Source organism: Lithobates pipiens, unplaced genomic scaffold, assembly GCF_037356315.1.
Source record: "Lithobates pipiens isolate NorthernLeopardFrog02 unplaced genomic scaffold, aLitPip1_a1.2 Scaffold_1, whole genome shotgun sequence".
Taxonomy (NCBI): Eukaryota; Metazoa; Chordata; class Amphibia; order Anura; family Ranidae; genus Lithobates; species Lithobates pipiens.
In genome coordinates this window covers 18,562,890-18,584,321 of record NW_027507685.1, presented here as the reverse complement: position 1 = coordinate 18,584,321, position 21,432 = coordinate 18,562,890, and the positions used below count along the sequence as shown (strand labels likewise).

At 43.9% G+C, this 21,432-nt stretch overlaps 1 protein-coding gene across 1 annotated transcript in view; it reads right to left on the bottom strand.

Annotated features, from left to right (window-relative positions):
• Positions 1–21,151, bottom strand: part of ALG13 (ALG13 UDP-N-acetylglucosaminyltransferase subunit) — a 273,986-nt gene extending 252,835 nt beyond the window's left edge. Inside the window, exons 1-5 of the mRNA XM_077485629.1 lie at positions 20,962–21,151; positions 16,747–16,909; positions 15,175–15,313; positions 12,478–12,579; positions 11,917–12,013 (exon numbers count right to left, since the gene is read on the bottom strand). Coding sequence (XP_077341755.1) covers positions 11,917–12,013; positions 12,478–12,579; positions 15,175–15,313; positions 16,747–16,909; positions 20,962–21,045 — 585 coding nt within the window. The 5' untranslated portion in view covers positions 21,046–21,151. The remainder of the gene's footprint in view (positions 1–11,916; positions 12,014–12,477; positions 12,580–15,174; positions 15,314–16,746; positions 16,910–20,961) is intronic.
• Positions 21,152–21,432: the final 281 nt, after the last annotated feature.

Genomic DNA, 21,432 nt, shown 5'->3' with positions numbered 1-21,432 from the left:
CCTGGACATAGTCTTCTTCGTCAGGTCAGTCAGTGGCCTGGCAATTGTGCTGAAATAGGGAACAAACTTGCGATAATAGTTAGCAGTGCCCAAAAAGGCCATAACCTGTTTTTTATTCTGAGGAGTGGAGCAGTCTGCCTCCCCCCATCCGGCCATTCCCATCTGGCACTTATTGGGCCTGATAGTGAGGTTGGCCCCTGTAACTGGGTCTAGGATGGTGCCCACATGCTGGAGGTGGTCTTCCCATGTTTCACTGAAGATGGCAATGTCATCAGCACACAAAGTCTTGGTAGCCCTACAGAAACGGATTCACCATGCACTGGAAGGTGGCAGGGGCATTTCTCATCCCAAAGGGCATGCTGAGAAATTCAAACAGCCCGAAGGGGGTGATGAAGGCTGAACATTCCCTCCCTTCCCCGGTTAAGGTGTTTGCTATTAACTCTTGCTCAAGTCCAGTGTAGTGACATCGCAGGCCCCAGCCAGACGGTCCAGCAGGTCATTTATATGAGGCATTGGGCAGGTGTCACTAACGGTGTGGTCATTAAGATGTCGGTAGTCTACACAAAATTGAATGGTGCCATCTTTCTTGGGTACAAGAACAACAGGTAAGGCCCAGGGGCTCTGGGAGGGTTTAATAATTCCCAGGTCCAACATTTTGTTCAATTCTTGGTTTATGGTGTTCCGGACGGCTTCTGAAACTTGGTAAGGGGCTTGTTGAATGGGCCGGGTTTGCAAGGATTCCACATGAGTGGTGAGGGTCGTCCCTCTGGGCCGTGAGGAAAAGATTGGATGGTGGTAGTGCACAATGGTCTTTATGGACACCTGCTGTTCCTGGCTGAGCTGGGGGCCTAAGGGTACCTGGTGTAGGTCAGCCGAGTGGCACGTTACCTCCATGAGCATATTCTTCAGAGGGTAGAGGGCAGACCACCAGGATGGGAAGGTTTCTGCTATTGTATTTCTTGATCATATTGATGTGCAAGGTCTTTTGCCGCTTCCCCTGATCATTCAGCGTGAGAACATAGTTGGTCTCATTTAACTTCTTGTTTTTTCAAAAGGGTCCCTCCCATGTAGATTGTAATTTGTTTTGGGGATTTGGGACCTGTTGGCTCTCAGAAAACTCGCAGGTTCGAGCTTTGCGGTCATACCACATCTTTTGGAGGGTTTGGGCAGCCTTGAGATGGTCCTCTGCGAGCCCAGTAAGTTGGCCCATTCGTTCACACAGTTCTAGGACATAGGGGACCACAGGAACCCCCATATCGTGTAGTTAGTCCTCCCAGTATTCTTTCAGCAGGGTCAGAGGGCCTCGGACCTTCCTCCCATACAGCAGCTCAAATGGGGAAAACCCAGTAGATCCCTGGAGGGACCTCCCGGTAGGCGAAAGAGAAGGTGGGGGAGGTATCGTTCCCAGTCTGGTTCCTGGTTGATAAAGGCACGTAGCATGTCCTTCGGGGTCCCGTTAAAATGCTCACACAGTCCTTTGGTTTTGGGGTGATAGGGGGTTGTACGGATGGCCCTCACTCCACAGGTCTGCCAGAGAGACTGAATCAGGTCGGACATAAACTGTGTACCTTGGTCTGACAGAATTTCGTCTGGAAAGCCCACTAACGTGAACACTATAACTAGGGTTTCTGCAACTTTGGGAGTTGTATTGTTTGACAGGGCCACGGCTTTGGGATAACGGGTAGCATAATCCACCATGGTCAGGATGTACCACTTTCCTGTTTTGCTGGGGCATGCCAAGGGTCCCAGGATGTCAATAGCTATCTGCTGGAACAGCTCCTCAATGATGGGCAAGGATTGCAGGGGGGCTCGTTGGCCACCCGTCCTCCCATGTCGCTAACATGTATTGCAGGTGCAACAAAAGTAGGCTACCGCTTGGTTGTAGGCCAAATAATCCTGGAAGGGTGTCCCAGTTGACAGAAGAGGAACACCAGTCTGGAGGGGGTGGCGGCAGGTCCTTGGGAGCTTGGTACAGATCCACATAATGTACTGGCATGCCAGGGCTAGGTCTGAGAGTCTTGGTTCTGGCAGGGCAGCTGGCGTAATAGTGACCAGGCTGCCCACAGCCAAAATAGTGCCTAAGGTCTGCTGTGGGGGGAAAGGGTGGTGTGGTAGCTGGACCCGAGGGGTTGGTATTGCCTGGGGGTTCATCCGATGATGAGGAGGCATGTAGGGCCCAGAGGCAGTGCTGGACACCCTTGGAACTCAGGGTGGCTCGGCGGAGGGCTTCTGCCATTGTGCGTTGATCAAAAGGGTGTCATCTGCTAAGGTTGCAGCTTCCTCTAGGGTGACAGGTTTTTGCTCCTGCACCTCCTTTTAGAGCTCAGAGGGGCACTTGAAAAAGAATTGTTCCTTCAGGACAGTCTGTATGATATCCTCAGGGGACGTGGCCTTCTCCCCTTCGAGGCATCGGCAGCATGCTATGGACAGCTTGTGCGCAAACCTTTTGAAGGAGGTTTTGGAGATCCGCGGGGGTAGTCCCAAACTGGGCCCGATACACCTGTGATGATATAGCATAATAGTCCAGTACTGACCGTTTTACTTGAGAGGGTCAATCATTCAATAAGCCTCAGTGCCCCCCACCCCAGCAGTCCTACAGTCCAGTCTGCGGGCGGGACCCCCAGTAGTTCGCATTTATGTTCAAAGTCTTGAAAGAACCCATCCATCCCCTGTATTGTCTTGGTAGGGCTTAAAGTCCTTCCTGGAAATTATTTGGGTCTTCCCTACCCAAGGGGGAAAGAAACACAGGGTTGGTGACTCGGTTTTTTTAGGTCTCTCATTCCTTTTGTCTTTTTTGTGCCTTTTCATTGGCTGCAAGCTTTCTTATGGTGGCGGCATCCTTCCCCAGAATGGCCATCTCTTCCTCATACCAGACAACCCAAGGGCTCCTGCTGCCTGGGCTGGGAGGCTCTGGTCTGTCTTCACTGGGAAGTGCCTGACCGCCATCTGCGGTCGACTCCTCCCGCTGGCTGTTTTCCTCCAGCAACTGGACCAGCTGGTCATAATTCAGTCACATGTGGTTGGGACCAAAGTTCTGGCTCTTTCTTGGAGACAACTTGCTGTCCAATGGTGATAGTCTGGGGCCTCATTGATCCTGGTGTGCACACTTTCGTCAGCCATATTCAGCGTTCTCGTCCCGCTGCTGCCAAGCAGTTGTAATGGACCTCCCTCCACCGTAAATGTCTCCTCTGTCCGGTACCACACGATCCAAGACCCTTTATCCCACCCAGTTACTAGCTGTATCTCAGTGTAGGGTGAAAAACATCAGACTCTTTATTCAAACACATGTAACAGATATACAACTCAGGGACACTCCCCCCCCCCCCCCCCTTAGATACAGGGCAGGATAAACTGTCCAATAACAATAGACACACAGGTCAGGTGTATTCAAACTTCTCATCAGTATATCCCCCCCCCCTCCACCTAGACATGCATCCCATAATATACTTTTCTCCCAAGGCCAACAGAACAATGGAATACAACCAGACCCAAAGTGAATCCTGTCACAGTGACACTTGGCACAAACACTTGTAGGGCTGGTGCTGGGGAACAGTAGGGTAATCGGGGGAAGTAGGGTCCCCATGACAATAGTTATATTGGTCCAACTTGGACTAATAAGTATGCATGTGCCATACCTAACCAAATGCTGCGGAAGATGGAAATCACTGTAGTAGGCATTTCTACTACAGTGTTCAGCACTAGCTTCAGGGTCCTGTGCTGAGTGGCTTCCTTGCTACATAGTAATCATGGGGTTACACTTTGCATTCCCTCAATAAATGCAAAGTGTTCCCTGATTGGACAAGGTGGAGAGGCAGTGTGGTGAAATAATCTCAATTTCAGCCAATCAGACAATGCTTTACATTCGCTGAGAAAATTATGCTAAGTAAAAGACCCCATGTGTTCACCAAGCAGCAGGGCAGCCCTAGGCATGGAACCTGGAGGCTAGGCAATCGTAGTAGGCGTGCTTACCGTCGATTTCCAGTTTCCATAAGGATCAGCAAGGTATGGCATATGTATAATTACATTGGTCCAATCTGGACCAATGTAACAGTGCTGACAAGGTTTGTGTAAATAATCTCTAATATAGCTTGCAAGAAATTGGAAATATCGTGAGCTATATGCTGGAAAGCAAGGTAGGCAATGGTTGTATAGGGCAGTGGTTCTCAACCTTCCTCCTGCTGTGCCCTAATGTCCTGTCTGCTCCGACAGCTAGACTTTAGCTTTTGGAGCAGATTGCAGGCACGGTTCTGCAGTATATAAGGGGATCTTCTGGCCATCTCTGGCTGCCCTGGGCACCTGTCAGTACCAGCAACGTGCTGCCTATTAGGATCCAACTTCCATACTAGTACAGTACAGCAGCTAGTGCTGGCTGAAAGAAGCCTTGAGGCTTTGTCCTCTTTCCAGGGACCTTCAGGAGTGCACAACAGCGTGGATCTCAGAGTTGTGGGGGATCTTGACATATGTGGCAGATTCCTGCCTCTGCAAGCTCAAGCCTGAGACACTGCAGTAGAGCCCCAACTGCAGGCAAAAGTCTTGTCTGGGGCTAGAAGAGAAGAGGAGCTTTTTGATTAGCAAAGAAAATACACAGAAGCCTCCACCAGGTGTGTCTGAGCTGCTCTGCACCCAGGCTGAAAGTGTTGCTGCTGCGGGTTTATATTCACTCTGATTGGTGTGTGCGTTCATGTGATAAGCCCCTGTGCAAAAATGTCTGCTCCAAAGACTTAAAGTTGATGTAAACCCGACATTTTTTTTTTTTTAAATTAAGGCTTGTACCTTGTACAGTATAGAATTTCATGTCATCTGTGCCCAGTTTTGCCACAAAGAATTAATCAATCAAGCTCTGAGCAATCCTCTTATCTTTTTTTAGTGAGATAAAAATGGTCAGACAGAGAAATAGATGTCTGTTTCTCCCCTTTGCTGTGAGCGACAGGTGATTTTCATCATTCTGGCATTACAGGCATTCTGTGTATTTCCCATCCACCCTCCATTCATAAACTGAAGCAAAGTAACACACAGTTTACTCTGCTCAGTTATCACATGACATAGAGAGCGATCGGTAATGAACGCTTTCTATGTCCTATTAAGAAAGGGAAGGGACCTTCCTCCGCTCTCTATCCTGACAGATTCCCTCAACCCCCCCCCCCCCCGGGAGCAGAGGGAAGTGGGCCACGGGGGAGGGGCGGAGGACACGGAGATACGGCGGGTCGTATGAAAAGGACACAGAGAAAGCCAGAGATGAAAGGGGGGTGTTGGAGGAGAGCGCTGGAAGAGGAGGGAGGAAGACACGGGGGACAGTCGGGGATCATTGCCAACTGTCATGTGTATATGTGCAGGACTGACACGGGGCCGCAAGCCTGCTCTGCTTTTGCCCAGAAAGGGGAGTGTAGAGGTGGGCAGGGAGTCTGCTGATGTCACAACCGAGCTCCGTACAGCAAACCCGCCTACTGAATCCAGCATTTTTCGGGGCTCCAAATAGAGAAGGGGGAGATAGCTGAAAGGTAAGGCTACATGCAGGAGGCATGTATAGCCTTATAGTTCAGCACTATACCATTACTTTATAATTGACGAGAGTGGGTTTACATCCACTTTAAGCTGGATACACACTATACAGTTCTCTTTAGATTTACGCTAGATGAAGTTCTGCAAGCAGCATCTTTCAGGCGGTGCGGGAGTGTTGTATACACCGCTCCACCTCTGCCCCTGCTATTGAAATCAATGGGCACCACTGCCAACAGTGGCGTTTTGCAGGTACTTTTAACCTTTTGGCCACTAGCAGGGAGCTTTTAACCCCTGCTAGTGGCTGAAAATCGGCTATATATCAGCGGTAAAGTGCCGCTAAAATAACACTCCTATGGCCACATCTGTTTAGAGATTTGATAAAAAAATAAAATAAAAAAAAAAGGGGCAAAAACTGCCCCAAGGTCAGACTTTAAAGGCACTTTGGACGAGAGTTGGAATATAAAAATATATTTTATTGAAAACAATTCATAAAAGGTAATTAGAACAAAAAGAGAAAAAAAAATGTTAAAAATACATATCATATAATGGATGAGAGTAAAAAGAGAAAACCTGCACCACATGAACAGTGAGCCCCTGTGCGTCAACGCGTTTCACAATTTTGCTTCGTCAGGACACATTCAGGGGTTGTTGGAAAGAATAGGTGTCACTGTCTAAAATAAAACACATGAATAAGAATTTGTGTAATAATCACATATATAAAAACATGAAACGTCAACATATCCAGTTAACATGCCTAGCACAAATTATAGCTTGTCAACAGAGTTCACTGAGGAGTCCACTAAGCATCAAGCGACACCATATATAATATTCAAATACATGTGACCAAGGGTAAGCTGGAATGATTTGTGTAATAGTGCACATTACCATCGTGTATTTGATATAGTGATATTTTAAATAGAGAATGAAAACGAGGCTTAATTCACATCCATGTTGCTTTTGAGTGTTTCTGCAGTGCTTTTTGCGTTTTTTTTTAACAGTGTTTCTGCCACGATTTGCATTTTTATGCTCTTTTTGTAGGCGAAAATTTGTTGTTGGTCAGATTTTAAAAATGCAAATCACTGTAAAAACACACTACATGCTTTTCTGCAGCTTCTCCATTGAAATCTATTGAACCAAAAAAAAAACCTGTTTTGCATTTAAAAAAAGTCTTTGACCTTTTCCAAAAATGCAGAAACACAAAAATGCATTGATGTAACCCATATTAAAGTGGTTGTAAACTTTTAAAAAAAAAGCAACCCGCAAGACAAAGGCATAATGAGCTAGTATGCATTGATTTTAGCTCATTATGAAATATTTACCTTAGACAGAAGCTGTTGCAGCGGTCCCTGTACACCGCTGTGACCAGCGAAACGTCCCCTGGAGTTATTTCTGGGCTCCGGCACATGCGTGCGTGAGCCGCCGGTCACAGCACAGCTCCTGAAAAAACGGCACAGCAAGATGTTTCTTAGTGTGCATGTGCCGATGACGTCACATGCGGATACAATGAATATCTCCGAAATGATGCAAGTTTAGAAGATATTCATGGTAAAAAAAAAAAAAAAAAAAAAAAGTAGTGTAACGGGGTTTACAACCACTTTAACCACCTCAATACAGGGCACTCCCACCCCCTTCCCGCCCAGGCCATTTTTCAGCACTGTCACACTTTGAATGACAAATTGTGTAGTCATGCAATGCTGTACCCATTTTAAATTTTTATCCTTTTCTTCACACAAATAGAGCTTTCTTTTGGTGGTATTTAATCACTGCTGTTTTTTGTTTTTTACTAAAAAAAAACAAAAACTAAAATTTTGAAAAAAAAAAAAGGTTTTTCTTAGTTTGTCAGTAAATTTTGTAAATAAACTATTTTTCTCCTTCACTAATGTGCGTTGATGAGGCTGCACTTATGTGCACTGATGAGGAGACACTAATATGCCACACTGATAGGCAGCACTGACTGACTGGCATCACTAATGGGCACTGATTCCTGGCACTTTATTGTAATCTGTGCCCCGATTACATATCTTGCTCTCCCCTGTGAGGAGATGCCACTGATCGGCTCTCCATGCCACACACTCTGTCAGTGTTAAGCGATGAGAGCCGATTACCGTCACTTCCTATATTTACACGTGATCGGCTGTGAATGGACACAGCCGATCACGTGGTTAAAGAGATGGGGGTGACGCCGTGTCCTAGCAACATGGTTTCGGCCGCGATCGCTACGTGCCCTTCGCAGGCATGTAAGAGCTGCCATTCAGGTCTGAGTTAATATAATATATAGTCCTATCGATTCATTAATGCTGGCAGCATAAGGATTAAAAATAGATTAAAATGTTGGTTGAGAGAATTTAGTTTAAATAATTACCACCAGTTCTCAGCTTAGAAAACGGACGGTAAATAAGACCAACTCTGATCTGACCTACGGAGGTGTCCAAAGATGGGAAATGACTCGTCACTGGAGCCCGATGGGTACCTGAAGGACTAGTTCCCCGTCAGGTCTGCTTCAGTTCTGTGTGACATTACGCAGCATTGGCAGATTCAAAAGGAAGGTGCTATTGGACTAAATAGTGGCCAAGGATCCACCCACTCCTATGCACTGTCAATAAACAGTGGAGTGGATTGAAGTGACATGGAGTTCCCCATCAGGCCCTGCCCACCCCTATATAAAAATCTTTGGTCAAATGCCTGTCAGTATGGTTGGCGCAGCGGAAGGGAAGAGAGCAGAACTGAGACAGAGAGACACAGAGTGTGGACACTGCTTTCCCACCGCAGACACAAACAAAATTGCATATAGGGCTGAAACGATTAATCGACAACTAATCGATTATTATTTTCATAATCGATTAATCGGCCAGTAACATAATGGGGTTAAAAAAAATAAAATAAAAATGAGCCCTTTATAGTACAAAAAGAGCAAATAATCACTACTGTAAATATTACTCACTGTTCTACAGTAAAAAAAAAAATTAACCCATTACAGTAGTGATTATTTGCTTTTTTCTACTATAAAGGGCTAATTTTTAGTTTTTTTAACCCCATTATGTTAGTAAATGTCTTAGACCTTGTTCACATCTATGTGTTTATTGGTGTTTTTTGCAGAAATGCACTACAGTTCATTTACATGGTTTCCTATGGGACACGTTCACATCTGAAAGGGTCAGAGACTTTTAAACGCAAAATGGTGCTTTATTGGTTCAATGTACTTCAATGGAAAAGCTGCAGAAAAGCATGTAATGTGTTTTTCCAGCAATTTGTGTTTTGAATCTGCCCAAAAAAAAAAGGCAAAAATGCAAATTGCAGTAAAATCACGTGCGCAAAAATCAAAACTTACAGCAAAAAGCACGGCAGAAACAGATCAAAAGCAAACTGCATAGGTGTGTACCGAGCTTTATGCTGGTCACACAGATCAATTTCCAGATGAGAATATTCTGATGAAAAATGAATGTAATTTCTGAACGAAAACCACATACAGTGTCTGAAAATTCCTTTGACTAAGAAGTTTTCTATTTCCAAATTTTCTCGTCACTGTGGTTGAAAATGATCATCAATTTGACCCACTTTTTTTTTTTTAAAGGTTATTAACCGATTAATTGGCCAACGAATTGATTATGAAAATAATCGTTAGTTGCCACCCTAATTGCATACCCATCTGTGACTTGGGCGCAAGCACCAAGACTTTAGGTGCTGTACCCCAAAAATTTTAAATTGTCTGTACAAATTTCTCCAAATATTTACAAAGATGCCAGAGGTCCATTTTATAAAAATGGTTTCATACAAAATGTACACAACTTTTAGATTTACACATTTTATCTAATTGGATTAAGTTGGAAAACTGTGTGAATCCTGTCTGAGTTATGTTAATCTTTTGCGAAAATCAGTTGCAAATAGACACCTAAGGATCCATTCTCACTACTGCGCACTGTAACAAATGTTACTCACTCTGAATGGCACTTGCATGCACCTCACCGACACACACATGCATTGCAGCACAATACATAGTAACATTTTAGCCAGGTGGTGTGCTCAAAACAATGAGAAAAACCTAAAAAGGCGGATATCAAACCTATACAATGTATGATCAGTCAGTCTACACTGCATAGAAGGCCAATCCAATATTAGGTACATGGGCCCATCAGAACTTCTAGAATTCACAATTCAATCCTATATTATGTATGAAAAGACAAGCTGTGCTGCAGAGAAGGCCTATGTCAATCCAATGTATGATCTTTTCATATTTGCCTGGATACTCTGGTGTGCTCTCAAACTACAAAAAAAATAAAAATTAATTTAGTTTACCTGGCTTTCTCCCAAATATGCTTGTATGGCTGTGGTTTTAACATTAGATTATGAGCTTCTTTATGCAATAACTAATGTAAAGGCTCTATGTACTCTACATCATTTTGTTTAATGGGGGAATTATAAAAGTCAATAATGTAATAACAAATATTATGCTTGAAATGTTCATCAATGAAAACTCATGTAAATGGTATGCAATGATCATGCAAGCAGAATCCAACCACTTTCTCATCACTTACAATATGCTCTGAGTTAAAGCAGTTCTTCACCCTAAAGGGGAAGTTCCGCTAATCTGATCCCTCCCCCCCTCCGGTGCCACAATTGTCACCTTTCAGGGGGGAGGGGGTGCAGTTACCTGGATAATTCAGGTATATGCACCCACTTCCGGGCAGACCGCCGCAGACCCCCCGCCCCCCCTCCCTTGTGTTCTGGGAAACACACAGTTCCCAGAACACAGCGGGGACCAGAAGAGACGAGCAGCGTGACTTGCGCACGCGCAGTAGGGAACTGGGCAGTGAAGCCGCAATGCTTCACTTCCCGATTCCCTGACAGAGGATGGCGGCGGGGGCAGCAGCGAGACGAGCGATCGCTCGTCATCTGCCGCCGACATCGCTGGACCCTGGGACAGGTAAGTGTGATTTTATTAAGAGTCAGCAGCTGCAATATTAGTAGCTGCTGGCTTTTAATATATATATATTTTTTTAGGTGCAGAACCACTTTAAGAGTAAAGCCAAAAGTTTAGAGAAGTTTATTTTTAAACCTAAAGATTTAGTTAACCTATTTTTGCTTTATGGAAGTACACTTTGCAGGATCCTAGAGAAATCTTTACTGCTTGGAAATTTCGTCCTCTTCACTTCTCTAAACTTCTGATGTGCAGGGGGTTAATAGCTTCATATCTCAGGGCTGAATTCAGGAGAAAAGGGCCCTTGATGAGAACCCACCCCTTCTCCCCATCCATTCAGAAAAGTTCCTTCATGGTGTACACTGCATGTAACATGGTCTGACTGGGGAAAGAGGATTATGCGATGCTTCAGATGCTCCCCCATCTATAGACAGTGACGTTATGAAATTAGTTCTACTCAATAGAGGAGACAGGAGAAGGGGTGGGTCCCAGTTGGGATGTTTTTCTATTTAATTCAGCTCAGAGACCCAAAACTACTAACCCTCCATGTACTGGGAGCTCAGAGACAGAAAATGGACTGGCATCCCTGCAGTAAAAATTCTTCCAGGATCCAGCTCTCTGTATGACATACTGCATTACAGGAAAGTTAGGCTGATAAAATGGTAGATCTAAAACAAAATTTAAGCTAAACTTGTGCTTTACCTAAATTGACTAGTAAAATTCTACGAACACCCCGTTTTTATTTGTCCCATTCATTTTGAAATTACTCAAACACACACTTTTACACCTATAGAAATGTTCTACACAGTAAACAGGATGAGCATATACAAAATCCACAGTATAAAATTTATAGCAAAGACAGGTAAAACAATACACAAACTATAATGCAAACTTGTTAAATAAAATATTTTGACAAACTTTCCTGAAAAGCAATATCTTAAAGTGAACATGTCACAGCAGTTTAATCAACATATGCTTCTAATAGTAGGCTTAACAAGATGTCCGCACATAACTCTGATAAGGGCAGACGTTCTTTCTGCACACCCTGATGAACCCCAAACCCAAGCACATGAAAGCCAAGCATACCCCATGAGTGAATATCCCCCCCCCCCCCCTATAGCATACCATACAGAGAAGTACAAGTATTGTATAATGAGCTGCAGGATTATGTACAGGCGGCTTGTGGTGGTTAGTAGGGCCAAAAGTTATTTATCTTTGTAATATTGAAACATCACCAAAAGCATATGATTTTAAGGCATCGGCCAATTAAATAACCAACCATTCTAGTTGAGGCAGAAACACTTAAGGGGAGTAGAGGTCCCCCTGGCAACAAAATACTATCAGGAGTTTCCATGATGATAAAATAATCAGGCCACAAGCTTTTGCACTCCATTATGGATGTTATGTCAGCCTAAGATGAAGAAAATATGTATATGCTGAAGGTACCAGGGCTGCTGAACGAAGAACCATCCACCACAATAGTAGACAATCTGGGTGCCTACTAAGATGACTGGGTGGCAGAGGAACTTTTCACTTATTTTCAGTAAGTGGAAGAGTCCTTCACTTTTCCTGTTCTTTGGCTCACTCTCATGCACAGTTCTGTAATTAATTTAAAACAAATAAATATAAAATGGTTCTGTTCATATAGGACAACATTGTAGAAAAAACTAAAGATGATAACTAACCCCAGCAACCCTCTAGCTTCTGCTTTGCATTCAAATGAAAGATAAAAATAAAATAAAAAGGAAGATGTGATTGTTGCCAATATAGACTTTTCACAATTTATTCTCAGGCAACTAACAAGGTCATGTTTTTAGGGCATTGGTGTATTACCTTTTTGCTAACAAACATACAGCATTATTCACCTTCACAGTGTGGAGACATTAAGATAACATCTGGAGCAGGCTCTCAGGACAGTGGTTTAGAAATAGGCAAAAACATGCCATGATAATGAAAGCTATTAAAGTACAGTTCTATAAACATTTGGAGGAGTCCACATTATAAATGTGTCCAAATATTCCCAAAGGAAATAGATTTCTTCTACTTTTCTAAACTATGTAAACCCCACTGCTTTATCTAAAAATTCAGCAAACTTTTCAGGTTGGCCTGGTGGAAAAACCTTCAGAGATGAAAGATCCATGGACTTTAGCGTGTTTCCCAGGGTACTGTGCAAAAATAAAGAAAACAGAAAATTACATATTGATACAGGACAAGTTAGATAGATAGTATGAAAAAAAAAAAAATATATATATATATATTAATAATAATAATAATAATAATAATACACAGATGTTCTAAACCCCAATCAACATCTTGTTTTATACTGCTGTCTGTGATTTTTATCTATACTAGAACCTCCCTCTCACTTTGGTTGGTGCCCTGTGAAGGAAAACCTGCTAGACAGGAACATTTTTGGCCATTTAGGCTCCATGCACACTGGAGCTCATAAACTGCAGTTTATTGTAGTTTGGGCGTTTTTTTTTTTTTTTAAAGCCCATAAACTCCACTCTATGTTAGCCTATGTGTCCATGCCCACATGGACGTTTTTTAGCTTTAATAAGCAGTGGAGTTTATGGGCCTTTTTCTGAATGCCAGAAATTCACGTTCAAAGTGCAGTTTTTCACCGCCAAAAAACGACAAACGCCGATAAACGCTCATAAACATGCGTTAATTAGTGTTCGGCATTCTATTTTTTCAATGCATTGTGGGAGTTTGGAATGCACTGTGGGATTTTTGGAGTGTCTTCTGTGTATTTTTATTGAAAACGCCCATAAACGCTAATAAACGCTAGTACAAAATGCTGTTAAACGCAAGTTTTTCAACCAGCGTTTTCTGCCAGCAATCTGGCGTCCAGAAAAGGCTTTTTTGAGCTTCAGTGTGCATGGAGCCCAAAACCAGTCATTAGATGTGGTGGCTGCATTAGTGGCTAGATCACCAGATGAAAGAAGAAGAAGAAAGAAAGCATAAAAAAGAAACCTAATGCAGCCATCATATCTAAGAATTGGTAAGTTGCAATAAATTAAAGGTTTGCTTTTGGGTTTAATACTGCTTCAAGTGTTTGCAATTTTCAATTCTGCATGTACATTTCTGTGCTGGTAAATGAGTCTCGTTTACAAGACATACCACTTTTATTTATGACCAAAATTCAGACTAAGGGCCGGTTCACACTGCAGGCGCGGCGAGGCGTCTCCGACTTGCCTCGCCGCGACCTGCGGCGACCTCAGCGGCGACTTGCAGAGGACTTCTGTATAGAAGTCAATGCAAGTCGCCCCCGAAGTCGCCCAGAAGTAGTACAGGAACCTTTTTTCTGAGTCGGAGCGACTCGAGTCGCTCCTCTCAGAACGGTTCCATTGTACAGAACGGGGGCGACTTGCGGGAGCGAGGCGAGGCGAGTCGTGTCGCCTCGCATCGCCCGCTGTGTGAACCGGCCCTAAAGCTAATGCTGTGGCCCTCTCGTATAAAAATGTATCAGTATTGCAGCCCGATTTTAAATACAAAGGACAGTCCCCATAAACATGAAGCGTAACAACTGTCATTAACCCCTTTGCGACCAAGGGTAAAACAATATTAAGCGGCTAAGCCCAATTTTGCAACTTTGATATGTGTTAGTAAAGCCGTACATGTCATTAAAACTACTTTGTGCATCCAGGTGGATTATACCTTGTTTTTTTTTTTTTCCACGACTAAGGCCTCTTTCACACGGGGCGGATCAGTAAAGATCCGCCCCGTGAAGATCCGCTCTCTCAGCGGGGATCGCTCCCTGTCAGCTCTCCGCTCTCCTCTATGGGGATTGGACGAGCACGGACCGTGTGTCCGTGTTCATCCGATCCGCTCTGCAGACGGACAGAAAAATAGGATTTTCCTCCGTCTGCAGAATCGGACATTTGCGGAGGCGGACAATAGCGGGTGTCTGCGGGTGTCTAGGGATGAATGTGTGGCCCGTATTTCATCCGCAAACGGATGGATGAAATACGGACATACCATCCGCATGTGTGAAAGGGGCCTAATTGGGCTTTCATTTGATGGTAAATGGTAATGGATATCTCCCGATATTGAAAGTAATAAAAAAGCAGCTGTATATTTCTTGCTACTACCATAACCTACTACCAAAGAACAACCACAAATACAATTCTCCTGCTCCTTACAATCGCAGGGATACCACATATGTATATGTTAGTTGTTGTATGTACCTGTAGTATAGCCCAGAAAAAAAAGAAGTGTGCATTTTTTTTTCTTTGTTTAATCCTACCTAAAACACATTGACACTAACACAAATACTAATTGTCCATCCACAGAGACAGAAAACATGGGGATGGGCTTCCCTGGGACTGATCCATGTCCCGATCATTAGAACATGGGCCCGGGACTCTTGGCGAGATCCTGGTCACTGTGCGGAACGTTCCAAGCACAAAGGGAGGTAGGCAAATATGTGATCCCACAGCAAAAAGTCCAGTGCAGTGGGGCTATTGTCCATTCCCCTATGTAGTCAGGGGCTGCCACATGGGAGATGCACTTGTTCATTAGACATACATGTCTTCCAGCTTTTGATCACTAAATAAATCACTGACTAACTGTGTTGCAGCCTGTGAGCAGGTGTGGAAATGAGCCCCTCAGTGACCTTTACTTAATGACAAATGTAAGAAAACAACTTTATGCGAGTGCCCTCTGCAGCCAATGCAGTTCTGCATGTAAAGAAATGCACACTTCTTATTCAGCTGTACCACAAGACATTCTTGACACGACAAGCCTGAGTGTTATACCTGCATGTGCAGTAATACAAATGTCCATCCTTATGCAATTGATTGGCCAGTTCAAGCTGATGGTTGGACATCAGTTTTTCATTAATCACAACAATTAGATGTTTTTTTTCTTCAAGTGTTTCTAGGCAGCTTCCAGCACCTTAAAAAAAAATAAGCAACAATTCAGTTTAATGTACTTTTGTTGGCAACATATTTCATATGTTATAGTTAAGAAGATACATGGATATAAATATTAGATGTGATAGGATTAAACTATCAACTGTATAATGCAGGGCTCAAAATTTCAAGTCCCTAGCCACAAGCCAGGCCTTAAGGATTACTCTCCACCAGTTGCCCCACCCAACCCCTACCCTGCCCCTAATTCCACTCCTAAAGACTCCCTCATAAATTATCTCATGAAATGACACTTAAATGTTTTATCCATATTTAAGTTACAAAAATAAATGCTAACAACTTTATCAGTGCAGCCTCACCTGTGCCCAACAATGCAACCAGGGGTGGAAGTATAGGGGTCGCAATTGCGACTGGGCCCTGTGCTGAGGGGGCTCGTGTACCCCTCCCCAATGTGTGTGCACGTGTGTGTTTTATATATGCGTGTGTGCATGTGTGTTTACATGCATATACACATTACAAAAAAAAAAAAAGGGGGGGGGGGCGCCAGCAGAACTACCAGGGTCACAAACGTTGCACTTGCGACCAGGCCTTGGCGTCTCCACTACTGGCTCAGAGGGAAGGGCCCCAGCTGGGGGTCAGAGGGGGCCCTTCATGGTTTCTTGCACCGGGGCCCTGAAGGTTCTAGTTACGCCTCTGAATGCTACCTTACTTGTGTCCAACAATGCAGCTTCACCTGTGCAGGGGAAGAGAGGAATAGGATTGCTGGCCGGATCATCAGAGTACCAAGGAACATCGCTGTAACAGATTACATTTGAATTGCCGTGTGTTCCCACCCTTCGCTGTCACATATAGCCCCGCCTCCTGGCCCCGGTACTTTGATACATGTCACACATCCCAGCATTGGACGGGTAATCTGTCTATCAAAGTACCCGGGCCAGAAGGCGGGGCTGTGTGTGAAAGCGAGTGTGTGGAACACTCTGCAATTCTAATGAAAGCTGTTGCAGCGATGTTCCTCGGTGCTCTTATGATGCGGCTGCCTGCTCTCCTCTCTCTTCCCCGGGGCGATCACTGGGAGAACAGCTCCCATTCAACCCCACCTGTCGGCGGTGCTCACCCCCCCCCCCACTCTGAGGCAGCCCACGCTCGCCAGCCCTAATTTTCCACTAAAAAATGGAGGACTGCTATACAGTATACGCTTAGTTGAACAAGAAAAGTTTATCAAGTATTGTGCAGGATTGTTTCCTTTGTTGCATATCGCAGTTTTGTTCAAGAATGAACAACCAACGTAAGTGAAATAATGCCATCTGTTCTGACATAACCAGTTATACATATTCCTAAAGTACAACAGAGGGCAGAGGGCAAACTATGAATACATGGAAAAAGATTTATAGGATGATATTTACTATGTAACCATTTCAAATTAATATATTTAAAAACGCATAGAAAATAACATTCTACCTGCATGGCTTATAACTAAATCTGCATTCCTAATGTCTTGGACAAGGGAATCTTTGTATCTGAAAACATCCATAGTAAAATTAGGAGTACAGTATGGCTCTGGCTCCACTGTTCCTCTTCCGATCTGAAGAATCATTCTGTTGTACCCAAGTTCTTTGAGGATCTGCACAAAGACAAAAAGCTATGCATTATAAACAGATAGACTTCAGAGAGAGACATGCCCCTGTACATTAGTAAGGCCTCAGCTGGAATATGCAGTTCTGTTCTGGGAATCAGTTCTCTAAAAAGGGTAACTGGAGAAAGAGTAGAGAAGGGCAAACTGATAATAGGCATGGAGGAGCTCAGCTATGGAAAACAATTAACTGAACCAAATTCATTCTGTCTTGAGTAAAGGCAAGTAAGGCCGGGATATGATCAACATGCCTCAATATATAAGTGGTCAATATAATGAACTTAGTGTTCAGTTCACTGTCACAATTCAAAAGGAAACAGTGGCACTCTATACATTTGAAGAGACAAAAAAAAAAGGAACCCTCTACATATGGAAAGGATTCCTCACAGTAAGGTACCCATACTCATTCACATGGGGGGGCAGGATCTTTGTTAAAGAGGGCCCCCACAACCACAATCCAGGGTTGTGGCGGAAGAGGTCCTTGTCCCCACCAACATGGAAACAAGGTGCTTTGGGGTGGGGGGAGGCAGAGCCCCCCCCTTCCCTAAAGCACTCTGCCATGTTGAGGGCATGTGGCCTGGTATGGTTAAGCCTGCATGCTCAGATAAGTGTCTGGGGTGGGGAACCCCATGCCAGTTTTCATTTTGGAGTGGGTCTGGTATGGAATGGGGGGGGGGACCCTCATGCCATTTTATTTCACATTTTTGTATCGCTGGTGAATCAGTTATAATATCCACAATCAGTTTAAAAATATCCACAACTGACACAGCCGGCAATGTTTTTTTTTTTTGTTTTTTTTTTTTTTTTCCCATTTAGCTGATGACTCATCCGTTGTTAAGAATGCTGCGACCGGCTTCTGCGGTCCGCTCCTCAACAACCAGCTAATCACTAAAACAAACACTAGCGCTTAGCAGAGTTTTGTAGCGTTTAGGAGCGGTCAGCGCTTTTTCTGCTAAAAGGCTGCTGCTCCAGAACACGCAGGCCCTATTTTTTTTTTTTTTTTACTGCTTTAAAACGCTTATGTGTGCATGGACACATAGAATAAACATGGAGAGGAGTTTTGAAGCTGTAAATAGAAATGCCTGACACCGCTAAAAGCGGAAGTAAAAACACACTAACGCTTACTTATAGGTACCCTAAATATCTCAGTTTAGGAGATATGCACTTTGCATGTGCCGTAGACATCACGGGTTGAATCTACTCTGAAGGAACGGCATACCTGTGCTGTTCCTTCAGAGCCATGCCGTGAACAGTGGAGTCATCGTTGGATCGGTCATTCATATAGCCGAAGCCCGCAAACCCAGAAAGAAGACTGGGTGAAGATGTGCTGCTGGGGGGCTTTGTTTTCAAGCAAGTCTGTCATAATTCTTCAGAGCCTCTCCCATCCTATGGAACTCGCTACTTCATCCTGTCCGGCTATCCCCTACTCTTGCTACCTTCAGGCAATCCCTGAAAACTCATCTTTTCAGGGAAGCCTATCACGTCTCCAACTAATCTTTTACCACTACCATCAGCTTATTCCCCACAGTTACAACCTTTTGTATCACCTGCACCACCTTATTAGATTGTAAGCTCTTCTGAGCAGGGCCCTTTTGTATTTGATTGTATTATAACTGTATTGTGTCTCTTTTATATTGTAAAGCACAGTGTAAACTGTTGGCGCTATATAAATCCTGTATGATATTACTGTATATGATGCATACTAGCACATTATGACTTAACGACTCGCCAAATGCCTAACGTACATGTACTGCGGCAAATAAGATCTCCTGTGCAAAATGACATACCTGTACGTCATTTCTTGCAGGTGCTCTAGGGGGCACACAAGTGCCACCGGAGGTGTGATTGCATGCTGATTGGCTAGAAAGGGAGCCAATCAGCGGGTGGCCGATGTCCACCGCCACCCGCGATTGTTTCTGAGAGACACAGAATGGACACAGACATCACGGTGACAGAGTCACCTATGTAAACAAGGCAGATAGTCTCTCAGCATTTGTTTTTTCTATACATACCTCTTCACTTGGTTTCTTCCAATGTGACATTCTGGGTCCTCTTTTCCCTGTGGTCATGGGCAGTCCTAAATGCTGCAGAGAAGGACACTTGTGGAACATTCTCCTATGAGCCCAGCAGCCTGTGTTCACTGGCAGTTTGTTCAATGATATTGGACATCATTTCACCCATAAGAGACCAGCAGCATGAAGTGGAGTGTGGAGAAGGGCAGCTGCCAGCTCCCCCCATCATCATCACAATGCTGCTATGGAACCCCATGATCTCTAGTTACCTCCATGGCCTCCATTGTTCTCTCAGTGCAGGTTCTGCTGAACTCACACAATTTCATTGCCGCATGTCAGTCCCTTCAGGGGCAATTTCAGAGACATCTGTGTGGGTTTCTGTACATAGAAAAATGGGATTCCCTCGCGCTATCAAAGTGAAACATATCTGAATGTGGTATGTCGGTTAGATTGCTGCTAGACCTAAAGTGTATACTATGTACTTGAACAACAATAAATAAAAAAGGTGATCAGCGCAAACTATATGCCAAATATTACTACAAAGATGGAAAATCCTTGTTTGATATGTATTCTACTCCATAGATAAAGTGCAATAAATCAATAATTATATCAATACTATTGGTGAATCCTAATGCAAATCGCTGCTGTGCATGCAATTATTTAGCTGCTGTGCAAAACTGCAACTGTGCAAACTATGCAAATTATTTTCAAAAAAGCACACCACATTACCATAAATTCATAAAGTGAATAAAATTAATAAAATAGCTGCTGCTGTGAAACAAGGATTTTCCATCTTTGTAGTAATATTTGGTACATACTTTGCGCTGATCACCTTTTTATTTATTTATTGTGGGTTTCTGTACAGATGTCTATGGAAATCACACCCCAAAATCACAAAAAGTAGTACAGAAACTACTTTTGCGAATCAACGCGGCATTGCACTGATTCGGACAGTGCCATTGCCACCAAATCGAACTAATGTGAACCGGGGGCTTAATGGGAATTCTTAGCCCTTGTACACGCGGTCAGAGATTCCGACAACCAAATCCATCGGAGTAATTCCGACGGATTAATTCCGGAAGAGGTCCGGAAGTGATGTTGCATACACACTGTTGGACTAAGTTGTCGGAAAATCCGATTGTACATAACGTGATGACGTTATTTCGTTAGGATGGGACTACGTTCAGGCTAGTAGCCAATAGCTTTGGTCTAGGAATTTGATCTGAGCATGCGTGGCACTTTGTCCATCGGAGTAGGCTACACATGATCGGAGTATGTCCGATAGGAGCATTTTGTCGGAAAATTTTACCGGCAAGTTGGAATATCCGCCGGATATTCAGACGGAAACAGTCCGATGGAGACCACACACAGTCGAAATATCTGACAAAACGGTCCGATAGGAAAAATTCCGTCGGAATCTCCGACCGTGTGTACAAGGGCTTAGACGACATTCACATGGATGCAGAGGTGCCAGGAGCAGCCACCTACAAAAATCAGTAGTTCTTTTGCTGACAGTTATAACTGAGGAATGCGCAGTGTGTGTGTGTGTGTGTGTGTGTATGTGTGTGTATGTATATGTGTGTGTACACAGCAGCAGCTGTCAGATTTGTATTCTGTACAAATCAATGGTTTGTGTTGCTGCTGTTTGCATAAAACCTTTCATCTGAGCAGTAACATAAGAACTGAGCCTCGCACTGTCCCAGGAGGCGGACAGTATGGGGTAGATTTACTAAAACTGGAGAGAGCAAAATCTGGTGTAGCTGTACATGGCAGCCAATCAGCTTCTAACTTCTGCTTGTTCAATTACCCTTTGACAATAAAACACAGAAGCTGATTGGTTTCTCTCTCTTCCTATGCATCTGTGGGAAAGGAGGAGCTTCTAATATTATGGAAAGTCAGTGAAGGTCCACCTAAAGTGCAATCAGGTAGACCATCCTCCACCGGTGTGGTTACAATGCAGTGCGCCCCCCCCCAGTAATGATCACACACGAAGCTCCTCGCAGTTCTGTCACTAGTAGAGACCTTCCTTACACTTGTACAGCGTTCAGTGGACACGCAGGAGATGAGCTCATCAAAGCTGGTGGTCCCCACGGTGACAAACACACTCTTCCCCATCCCAGCTCCCGGCCTGTGTGTGTTATGGTTCCGTCTCTTCCTGCTACCATGAGAGGCTCGCAGCCATTGGTTCTAGCGATCACTTCTTCATTGGTCGCCAGGTGTCGCTGTTTGCTATTGGATCGCTTGTCCTGAGCCGCAGCTGTCACATGACCAACACACAACGCTGATGCTAATAATAGAAACAGAATAAGAGAACACCTGGATGGAGAATGTTGCAGATCTGCAGGAAGACGGAAATAGTAACAATGTTATTATATTCTACTAGAGGAAAGTGTGGGCTGAACGCCGGGTACAGACTTGTATGTTATTTGCACTGTTACAGTAGAATAATCTTTGCCACATTCTGGAAATAAAAAATAATAATAATAATTTGATTCAAATGAT